We start from the raw sequence: 12364 nt of genomic DNA, 5'->3' as shown, positions 1-12364 counted from the left end.
CCATCACAGATGTGGTATTTTACTAGTGGATTTTACTAGTGTTATTTTACTTCATGGATATGTAACACACCAAAGCTTTTCAAATTGTACACTTCAGCCATGTACAATTTATTAAAGTGTTAGTTACACCTATTCAGAGCTATTTAAAAAAACAGACAAAGTGTAATCTTTCTGGTTCCTGGTGTTTTTAGGAAGAAATCTGAATATTCTGCAGCACAGTTTAACGCTGGGGGTACATAAAAATTCTTAACTTCCTACACAAAATTTAACTCCCTATGTAAGTTTTCATGTAGATTATCACATTCCTTTATCACATTCTCAAAGGGTCTGAGAAAAGGGATATTAAAAATCATTACTCTTAGATGAATATAATGAATTGTCATCCTCATTATAGTACACCTGTTTTTATTATAAGAGTATAATTTAAGTGGGAACATTTTGTGTCGATGAACCCTATAGCTCCCTTCTCTTCTGCTTGCAGTTCAGATCTCAGCAGGTAATCTAGGCGAGTGATGGTGATTTCAATGATAACAAACAGCTGGCTGTGGCACCTGCCATAGGGTCCCCACCACTATTCTCCTGGGCAATGATGAATTATACATAACAATCTAACAAAATTCTGACTTCTACCTTGTACAAAGGGAGCTTTTATAATATAGGAGCTATTAGACTTCCACATGACCTTCCATGTACACTAGGAAACAGAAATCCAATCTAGTGAAGACTGAGAGGAACATGCGCAGAAGCAAGGTAACCTTCTGGTTTCTGCTCAGTGCTCCAAGTCTTCACATCTCTCTCTGCTGGAAATTCAGTTGTATTTCTGATCTTGGGTTCCATGACAACCTAACATATCACCCTGATAATAAAATTTCCACCTCTGATTGCTTAAATGGGAGTTTCTATTACTTGCAATAAAAATACTTAAAATACATTTTAACTTTAAAAGAAAACACTGGTTCACTTCATATTGGAAAATTATTTATTATGACAAAAATAAAACCATTGACTGAAAACAAGTGTTACACTATATTGCACCATGATTGCAAATGAGCCAAATCCTGTCTAAAAGATGAACATTCCAGAACAAACAGCATCGTTTTACTTGGGTAAGTAGGCATGCAAGCAATTCATTACAACATAATTGCAGAAATAAAAAATCATGAATGCCAGCAACCTAAATGTAACATACAAAAGCATTTCACAACAGTGATGAAGTATTAAAATCTTTAAAATGTCTTCTAAACTAGCCCACCATTAGAAGAACATGCTTTAAACTATTTGCAAGAAGTGATGTGAATGTAGAGTAATTTGCTTTTAAAATTTCTTCATTAATGCTTATACATTGGACCAATGATACAAATTTCAGTTGGTTAGCATTCAGAAGTAGTTTGTGGCAACAAAGACATTTTTCTTTTCTCTGTACAACACCAGGGGGAGAGGGCACAGAAATCCAATTCCCACGTTTGACCTTCTTAATACCTTCTTCTATTTTGACCAAGCTAATTTGCTAAGATACTGTTAGAGCTTTTGCAGAAAGAAGCCTAAAGCCTGACAGATAAAAGTCTGTATTTCAATATTTAAGAAATGAGCTTACATACAGACTTTCAAGAAGTTTTACATTTGAAGGCAAGTATTTTGAATACAGGGCCTGCTGCTTCCTCTATGTGCTCTAAAGCACCAGTTTGCAGTAGGATGGCAATATGTGATCACAATCACTACATTCTGATTAGAATAAATGCGAGGGCAAGGCCACAATTATGTTCCATAGAACAGATGATAAAATGTATAACTGTTCCAAAACTGAAAAAAATCGTAACTACTGTTTACTGTGCATTTTTGATGAAATAGCAACTAAATTTTTTAAAAATCAAAATTAAAAAGTTTTCATAACTACATTGAAAGTTTACTCCAAGAGAATAAAATAAGGGTTTTAAAGTCCCTGAACTTCCTGAGGGAAAATGTTAGGTTAAAAAGAGTACAGTCTCTTATGAACAGGATCAAAACATGCAAATAATTATGCAAGTGAGATCAAGTGGTATATATTATTCTACCAATACTGAAGTATATATATTCAACAGCATAATCTAATCAAACTCATTAAGAATCTTTTCCTTCCTTTCATTTTATATAACTAATTAAATACTGACTGAGCAATTGCTCATGTGCTTTAGTGAAAACTGTACGTAATCTGACAAATCATGTTAGCCCTGCTGGTAGAAATGATTAAGACTAAAACAAAATCCCCAAGGAATGTTATCCCTTAGGTGTAAATTCTGTGTATTTTATACACAGTTTGTATGAAGAGGGTATTCATGGGACAGAGCAACATCCCACAAATTTGAACTAAGCACCTTGTGGATTACACAACGAGGTAATTTTTAAATTAACACTTTAAAAGTTTGCGCATTAGAACATTACCATTCTTTTAGAACTTTTCTATTTCAACAGCTATGAACAGAACATTTTATTACTTCACTTTCAGAACAAAGCATAGATCACTAGTTTTTAAAGAAATGCAAAAGATGTGTCTGACTCTAATTTCAAATTTTAAAAATCTCATCAGTCTTCAGATTTTTTGGCCATAATAAAAACAAGTTAAGCTATGTGCTCTAAAAGACTAGTAATTTCAAAGGCCCTAAATGAGAGCAGGAAGGGAAATTTCTTCTTCCATTCACATGTTCTTTTACATCTTTGTCAACACATTTCTACTCCCAGTTTTTCATTTCAAGTGTTCTAAGTTTATTTCTAGGTATGTCTCTAAACTTCCAAAGTAACATTTTTTAAACATTTCACTGACTCATACACATTTTAAAATCAATTTCCAACCCAATGAAGACTTTTTCCTTTAATTTAAAACAGTAGTGAAACCTATTTTTTACATTAACTTTATCTAAATAGATAAATAGCTTTGGTCACTTAGAATTTTGGTCACTTAGAATTCTGACTGAACCTTGCTAGACAAGCACCCTATTACTGAGCCACATCCCCAGCTCTTATTTTGAGGCAGGGTCTCACTATAAGTTGCCCGTGCTTCCCTTCCTTGATCTTGTGATCCTCTTTTCTATAGCCTCCTGTACAATTCATACAATATTCTTTTTTTGGGAACTTAGCTTTTGAGTTTCAGTTTTCACAATAATATTAAATGAAGTAGTGAAAAAACTAACCCGGGACATGAAGCAGTTTCAGCTATATGCAAACACTAGTTAAATATTAACATCCTGGTCACATTATCCTTTCAACTGTAAAAAGTCAAATAGAACTAGAGCTTGGAGTATCATATAAGGCAAGAAAACGAACTAACCACTTCCAACTAATTAGTAAATCCAGAAAAAAAAAAAAAGATAAACTTTCTAAAAGAGATTATTTCCAGCACCTACTGACGCTTTATAAGCAATTTAATATTAACAATATGGCTTGTTTTTTTTTTGCATTGTTATTAGCTACCAGTTCAAATTGAATACTAGTTATTAAATGATATTTTCCTTGATTATATTTATACACTAAATGAAATAAGAATAGGAATCAAATGCTAAAATCAGTTTAATTCTATATTACATGCACACAATTTTTGGCTTTAAAAATTATTAGTAATAAAGATGCAGAAATTTAAAATTAAAAGACAGAGCTCCAACTGGCTAAATTTCCTCACTATGGAAAAAACAACTAATATGTACAGTATTGTCATTAACTGTCTTAGGTCAACTAGATAATAAATATGCAAATTCATTTCTTCAGAGAGCCAATACAGTATTTGACTAGGTATAAGACAGTATTTGTGTTTTGAAATAATTTTACTGAGACAAAATGGAAAAAGATCTTTTAGAACTAAATTAAAGTTTTACTGGTTCAGAAGCCATGGATTTAAAATTAGACTCCTAAAGATGGTCTTCAAAGATGAGTGTCAATAACACTCCTAATGCAGTCACAATACCAGTAATTTCTTTAATGTATGGTTTTAACAGTTAGGATTAAATGGGTGTCATTCAGAATGATTTCATCTAAAATTTCACCTAAGCAACTCTATCAAAGAGTTTTAAAATTTCTTTGCTTTAACATTTCCATAACTCTTCAGAGACTACTGTTAACAGCACTGTCTATGCCACTCACTGTTCCTACTGGAAAACAATTGTTTTCTCTTTATCTTTTTGATCATCAAAGTTAAATTATGCTTAATCAAAATGGCTACCATTATAGGAGGCACCGACATTTAAAAATTATTTTAATTAATGAAACTTATAGTATCTTTCCTCCAAATAATCTAAAATAAACATAATTATATCTTTTTTTTTTTTTTTTTGTCTTTTTCATTTGTCTTTTTCATTTTTACCGGTACCAGGGATCGAACTCACGACCGCCTGCTTGCAAGGCAGGTGCTTATGCCGCTGAGCTAAATCCCCAGCCCCAACATAATTATATCTTTAAGAATACAAGCAAAAACTATTTTAGTTTCCAACAGATTGTATACATTTCAGTTTTTTAAAGTTAAATTACACTAACAATAAAATGTTCAGCAAACTCCCTAAAAAAGGAACTATTCTAAAAGCGTTTTCAAAATGTTTTCAGTAAGAATTACTGGGATAAAGATGAGGAACATAATGTTTAGAATTAAGAAAAATGCCATAATTGAACTTGGCATGGTAGTTGTTATACATTTTAGTCATAACACGTCAAAAATATTCCAGTTAAAATTTAACACATTTTCCAACTAAAAATAAAATTTAGAATAATCTAAGGGAAATGTGGTGGGTTCCTTACTTTCTACTTCCTAGGAACTTTGCCAGGTAAAATGTGGAGCTGAAAGAGAGAATAACACTCTATTTATTCCCTTTTTGAGCTCGTTAGCTTAAAATCTGACTCTAAAGAGTAGGTGTAGTACAAAACTGAGAATTTATCTCAAAATGTGAATAAAGGCACTAATCACACACATTTTCATAAGATATCTGTCTTAGAAAGTTGGCTAATTTGCAACCAATGTCAAAATCAATGGTTAAGTATTAGATACTTGCTTGGGGTCAAACATTCTCTTGGAGTAAACAATAAGCAACTTTCATAGTACTATAACAGGAAAGATCCGAGTAATACTCTTTAACCTTTTAAAAAGTCTTAAACTTCTCAACCATTGGCACAAAGTCTACTTGAATGGCAATTTTATCCTTAATAAATACTAACACACATCACTTCTAACGCAAAAAAAACAGATTCAGAAAACATTGTATTTTAAAACAAACAGGACATTTCAGTCTATGCTGCTAGTTGTTTGAAAAATACAGTTGACGACAACACTTTCAATATAATGCTGATGTGGTAATATAAAAATAATCATATAATTTGATAGAAGAAAACTGAACCAGAACCACCCTTATTAGATACACGAATGCAGATAATTATTTCACAGGGAAATACTGGAGCATTAAATATGCTTTCTCAGAACAGACTTATAAGAATTATCCTTAGTATTTATGGTAAACAATAAAACCAAGGAGAAGTTCAGGCAAAATGTGCTTTAGGTAAATGGTAATAGTTCTTCAGTCCCAACCTCTCCCACCACCATCATAAACACACAGCACGAAGAAAGCATCCATATGGATTTATACTTGCTTTTCTTTTACATTCTTGATTATAATTATATTAAAAACACAATTAAACTTACCAACTACTCATGTAGAATCAGTAAGAAAAAAAGGTTCAAAATAAAAGTAAACTATTTTCCAAAGCCCAGAAGGCTTTCTTCTGGCTACTTTCCATTCCAGGGTAGGCTACTACTAAATGAAAATCAGGAAAAGGTTGCCAAGTACCACTAAATTAATTCCTCTCTATATAATACACCACGTACATCTGAAAAGAAAGTAAAATTCCTATCAATTTAGGGATAAAATATTGAAATTTACTTTGAACAAGAATTTTGAAATTCTTATGAACACTGAAACTTTTCTGTGATCCAAATGAGAAAAACACTACAAAATTGATCTACTATTCTTTTTCACATTCTTTCCCTTTCATGACAGCAAAATTTTACTTGAAATAAACAGGATTGAAATTTCAGTACTTGTCCCCACTCTTCATTTAAGTTATGTACTGTTTGGATTATTTTTCATATTAGACAACTGCCTCAAACTTTTTAGGAGTATCCAATAAGCAAGCTTTTGATAGATTATGACTTCTCCATTTTATTTTTTTACTTTTTAAGCTGTTAAGGGTCTTAAATTTTCATAGTAATATTCTACAAAGTAAGATTAGATCTAGCAGTTTGCTATGTGATTTTAGAATGCAAAGTATAATTACAAAAATACGATTGTTTTAAGCCTATTACACAACACCCATAAAAAGATTTAGGTAACTTCCATAGATTTTAAGTAATATAGCACTGATGTCAAAAATGCTGACACATTTTCTGATTTAGGTACTGCCTAAGGTGGTAACTCTTACAAATAAAATAGCTACAATTTTGCTGATAAAAGTTATTTGCAAATTAATAGTACAATATATTTTAAGTATATTTTTAGTTTTAGTATTCTGTAATAACTTGTTATGTATGCACTGAATAATATGACATTCTTAAAAATATCAGATTTATCCAACAATACCTGCTATCAAAGCTGGGTTCTCACATATTTCATTTTGATTCTTGTAGGCAGAAAAGTAAACAAGTCCTTTGCATAAGTTTACTTAATTTCTATTATATAACAGCAACTTAAGTTACGCCATGACATGCAATAATATGAGGGAAGTTTAAAGGCAAGTATTTATGATGTTTAATTTTAATCTTATTACATAAACCTTCCAGGCAGATTTCTTTATAATAAATTTTGTTCAAAAGATAGTTTTGGAGGAAATATATTTCATGCTGGAGAAGTTCAGAAATAACATCGGGGTTTCCATTTCTACTCTGTCAAACAGTAACTATCTGGGAGAGGGGCAGTAATCAAGAACGGAAAGAAATTGGTCAAAAAGTTAGAACAATACTTGTGAAAACATTAAACATATGACAAACATTTTTACAAGGCAGTCACTGAATAAGAATAACCAGTCAGAAGAGTTCTGTTGTTGAAAACATACATAATGTTCATCCAACTGAAAATTAGTGCATTTAAAAAAAGTTAAGAAAAAATCTTTTACGTTCCAGTTCAGCTGCACTTGATTCAAGTGTTGCTTATAGAGGTTTGTGTTGTTATAAATTAAACATGCTGCTGCCTTAGCAGCCAAAGATACTAGGAAAAATGTTCATGTCACAGAATAAATAGAAGAGTCTCTTTCAAGCAAAAAAGTTATCTCACGCCAATCCGGGAAGTCATCCATTCCAGACCTTGGCATAACCTAATCAAAAGAAGAAAGAAGCATTTTCAAAATTAAAAACTTTATGCTTAAAAAGTAAAAAGCATGCATATTAGTTTTAAGTCTTATTTAAAAGCATGAGTCAAAGTGCACATGTAGTTACTAGATTGCAAGTCATTTCTAACAAGAGAAAATCTAACAATTCAAGTGGTATGAGGGTAAGTAAGTTCCTAAATACAAACTGGGTAACTCACTCATAATGTTGTTTTCTCCTTAGCCTAACATCTACTTATAAACTCTTAAGAAAAGCAGAAAGCACAATGACAGTGCCTCAGCTGGAAGTACGCCTCCCCAAAGCACTCATGATATAAAAAGAGACGTCCCGTTGTATACTGTTCCCACAAGTTGGCAGCGTAGGTTTACGTCCTTGCAGAAAATGTGTAAATATCTTAAACCTTCAATTCAGGTGACGCAGTTTTCTCTTAACTGAGAAATGATTAAATCAACAGATGAGCAACCAAAAAAAAAAAAAAATCTGGATTCTGGAAACGTATTTCAAAAGTTTATTATTCTCTCTTTTTTGGTTACACATTATGTTTATATTATAAATTTTAAGGTCACTAACTTTGTTTACTAAAATGATTTCAACCTTCTAGTAATACAATATAAAAAAGCTTGTTTAAATTAAGAACAAATAATAAAAGGAATAAGAGCAAGAAGAAAACAAGTTGGTCTTAAAAAGGTGGAAGATGCTTGAAGCCATGCTTTCCTCCAGACTACCACTCACCCTTCTCCTGTTAAAGCACAGCAGGACTGAATGTGCCATGGATGATCCTTAATTGAACTAAGAGTGAGGTATTTAGAGATTTCAGCTGCAGTCATGCACCCTTTCATATCCTGTTTGTTTGCAAAGATAAGCACTGCAGCCTTCCTTAAATCCTGCAATCGACACAAAATATCTATTATGGGAAATACCAGAAATCAAATGAAATAAATGAATAAAGCACAAGAGTAAAATATACTCAGCTGGATTGTTTAATTAAAATGATCAGGCATTAATAATTTAATTTTTAAAAATGTACTGAAATAAAAATAGTCCCAAATAAGCACATTTAATGAGTCACTCCAAGAAAGATGAAGGAACATAAGCCAAGTAGTTGAAAATAATTTTCTATTTTGGGTCAATTTAAAAAGAAAATTCAAAGTGAACTCAAACCATTTTATTTTTTTTTTTTTATTTTAGTGATACTGGGAATCAAACAAAGAGCACTGTGCAAACCAAGAGTACTGGGCAAAAATTTTAACAATGGGCTAGACTACTGGTCCCTCAATCATAAAATCTAATGTACAGTATGGTAGTCGTTGTCAAATACTATAGCGTTCTCCAAAATTTAAAATAGAATGCTAGATGTGGGAAGCTGGCAATACTTTTTTTTCTTTGTATAATGTAAGCTCATTGATTAATGTTCACTGCATCGCAGCACTGTTTTTTTTGTTTTGTTTTTTATTTATTTTGGCAACTGGGTCTTGCTATGCTTCTCACAATCCTCTTAGATTCCTGAGTACATAATAATGTGAATACTAATAGAATTGACTGACTGTAGAATACTGTATTATTGAAAGAGATGAATTAAAGCTATATGCATTGATCTGGATATTCAAATGTGAAAAAAAGTACAACTAACAGAAAGACAAACAATGTTACATAAGGTTCTAAACACGGTATACAAGTATTTTGTATAAATTTATATTAAAATGTTACATACAAAATATACATGATAGTAATCTAATAGTTATCTTTGAGCTAACTCTGAGAAGTTAAAAAAAATCAGATTTAAAGATCTCCTTCAAACCTTCTAAAATAACTGGGATTACAAGCATGTAAACAACTTGCCTGGCCAATGAATATATTTGTCTAACCTTTGTCTCTCTCCAACATGTAGAATTAAGAGATCTCAAATTATTCATTAAGGAACTTTTGGGGGAAAAAAAGACATTAACATGACACATTAATCTTCTTTAAAAAAAAAGGCAAAGTCAAAGTACAGATATCTTGTTCTATTACTTTTTAAAAGATTTGCTTTCAAAATTTACCTCATGAGCCAACATTCTGTATAATTCTTCTTTCGTAATAGCTAGTCGCTCCCTGTCAATGCTGTCAACTACAAGAATGATGAACTAGAAAATAATTTAAAAGAAAAAATTGCATATTAAGAAATTGAATGAGATATTGAGAAATTTTCTGTAAAATTTGATACAGTGTCTTCATGTGGTATTATTATTACTATAAAATGATTTTTATGACAAAAGGGTTCTATAATATGGAATCATATAATCTAGTGTTAATAAGAAAATGGTAATTTATAACTTCAATAAATAAAAGCTGAATTTACTTCCTTTGAAGAAAAGTGCTGTCTAGTAATACTATGAATAATGTTTTTTAAACATGAATAACCAAAGCTAATTTTAAAAATAATAATTTAAATAATATTTATAAAACTGCAAAGTACTTTATCATTTAACAATTGGTAATGGATTACTTATTGAAGTATAAGATATTCTGTCTACTAGAAAGAAAAACAAATGCATTTTTAAAAAAAACTAGTGAACAAGTCATTTTTACCAAACAAGTAAAATAAAATATGAAGACACAAATGTGCTTTTTCAACAGTAATATGTGAAAAACAAGATGCAGGTGAAATTAGAGAAAGGCAAGAAAGCCAGAAAAACTGGAGAAATCCACTGATGAGGGTACACACGAAAAAAAATCAGACTTTATACACATCAGAAAAAATAAAATACATAAAGCCAAGCTTGTACGTAAAAATAAGATATTGAAAAAGGACTCCTAAATCAAACATCTTATGCAGAAGACAAAGTTTTACAAAGAGATTAAATAGTGGTAAATGTCATATATAGTAGGAAAGTAGTAATATAGAAAGCATAGAATCAAGTTATAGAGATGACTGTAAAATTAGGGAGAGTCAACTATAGTAAACAATATAAATCAAAAGCTTAGAGATCAAAGAGAAAAAAAAAAAAAACACCTTATAAAGAAGGAATGGACAGAATACCGGGAAGTAACGAAGCGAAAGGAGAGGACAGTGCCAGGAACTCATCACCTGCGGCTCCCTGTATCACAATGGACACTTTGTGGCTACTGCCTGACATCTCAACAGAAAGAATCTTCAAAAGCACGATGACAAGCATAAAAAAGGCGTAAGTGAAACACCACATACATTAAGTTCCTACCTGAAATCTGAGATTGTGAACTCTAGATGCCATGCTGGTATTCGGCAAAAAGTCTTTTCTTTGTAGTAATTTGATGTTCTTTTAGAAATAGTTTATTGAAAGAACATCTCATGCAAATAACATCAGTAATTACTCTCTTTTCTGGACCGAGGCTAGTCTTCTAGAGTTTGAGCAATTTCAAAAAGTAGCCTTTGAAATGTTTTAAGTATGGTGTATGTGAATCAGCCATGCTGTTTTCAAAGCTGGAATTAACAGTGAACTTTGAAAAAAGTACGTATGCTATTTAAATAAGTCATATGCTAAGGTATTTTTCTTCCCCTGCTCCACCTACTTCAAAATGGTAACTCACAGTGTAAATGTGCAGTCAGCTAACCTATGACCACGATGCTTATCAGTCTCTTTTACCTGTCCTCACCAGCTACTTAAGTAAAATAATTGCTACTACAAGTGCTGGATATCTGTCCTGCGTCATCCAGCTTTACTAGTGATACACAGCATTAGAATGTATACATGCACATATGATATTACAACACAAATTCAGGGGAATATGTTTTTAGTGTAAGAAGGCAACTTTGTGCTCTAAAACATCTTTCTTCTATACGCTCTTGCATCTTCAATTTTCAAAAGGTTTCATTTCAGAAAAAACACATGCAAATAATTGGTTAGGTATACTTCTTCCTCTTTACAATGAAAAAATCCATGGATACAACTGTATATAGTATTCTCCAGGATAAAACTCTCAACACTGCACAGTCTTAAAAAATTTGATTTGTTACTCACATTGGGTCTGAACTAATAATCAAGTGACAAAAAACTCTGGGACTGGTCTACAATTTTAATTCCATTAAAAAAGAAATGACAATTCTGAATGTTTGTGCTATTTGAAGGGGAAGAATAAATTAGGTATAATACAAGCCGCCTTCCAAAGGAAAAGCTATATAATTTCTCCTAGTAACACTTAAAAGACATTACAGAGTTATTGTGAGAATAAACAGACAGCCTAATCAAAAGTAAGCACTCAACTAACAATAGCTACCCATAAAAGTCATCACAGCATACCTCTGTGTTTGAGTAATATGTGTTCCAGGATGACCGCAGTGACTCTTGTCCCCCAATATCCCACATAAGAAAATGAGTGTTTTTCACAACTATTTCTTCCACATTGCTTCCTATGGTTGGAGAAGTATGAACCACTTCATTCATTAAGCTGTTGAAAGACAGGTACCATGAGAACTTTTTTGTAAATTCTGAGAATGCGAAGGAGCTTTTTTTTGGTGGGGTTTTTGAAGACAGGGTCTCATCACATAGTTCAGGCAGGCCTTGAATTCAAGTTGATCCTCCTTGCCTCAACTGTCCAAGTGCTGGGATTTTAGGTGTGTGCCACCAGACTGCACTTCTAAAGCAAGTTTTAGCTCTGTATTTTTAAGATGAATAAAATTGTCTTATTTATATGAATGATGATAATCATCAGCTTGAAAAATGGAAAATTGGAGAGTATTTGTGCAAACAAAGATCTAGGCAAAAGACACTGAAGAAAACTTTTTTTTTTTTTTAGTGGGGGGTCTTGCTGAGACAGATTTTTACTGGGTAGTCAGTCCATACTCTTCTTAAATTCACTTTGTAGTCCTGGGTGGCCTCAAACTCACAGTGGTCCTCCTGCCTCAGCTTCCAGAGTGCTGGGATTACAGGTGTGATTTTCGTTTTTTAATGGATTTAACTGCAGACTTATATACAGAAGAGAGCGCTGTGGTGTGACACAATCAGTTAGATGAGAAGTAGCCCTATCCCGTAATGCCAGTATCACAAAATAGTAACCACTGGATAGTAGGCTCTGAAGGGT

The 12364-nt window shown here is 32.1% G+C and overlaps 1 protein-coding gene across 1 annotated transcript in view; it reads right to left on the bottom strand.

Annotated features, from left to right (window-relative positions):
• Positions 1-961: 961 nt before the first annotated feature.
• Arl5b (ADP ribosylation factor like GTPase 5B) overlaps positions 962-12364 on the bottom strand; it is a 32549-nt gene continuing 21146 nt past the window's right edge. Inside the window, exons 3-6 of the mRNA XM_063237892.1 lie at positions 11584-11731; positions 9367-9450; positions 8060-8211; positions 962-7314 (exon numbers count right to left, since the gene is read on the bottom strand). Of these exons, the coding sequence (XP_063093962.1) occupies positions 7266-7314; positions 8060-8211; positions 9367-9450; positions 11584-11731 (433 nt within the window). The 3' untranslated portion in view covers positions 962-7265. The remainder of the gene's footprint in view (positions 7315-8059; positions 8212-9366; positions 9451-11583; positions 11732-12364) is intronic.

Source organism: Cavia porcellus, unplaced genomic scaffold (assembly GCF_034190915.1).
Source record: "Cavia porcellus strain 051 isolate PalLab524CR breed Dunkin Hartley unplaced genomic scaffold, mCavPor4.1 scaffold_27, whole genome shotgun sequence".
NCBI lineage: Eukaryota > Metazoa > Chordata > Mammalia > Rodentia > Caviidae > Cavia > Cavia porcellus.
Note: the sequence above shows the minus strand (reverse complement) of the source record. Positions and strands in the feature narration are given on the sequence as shown.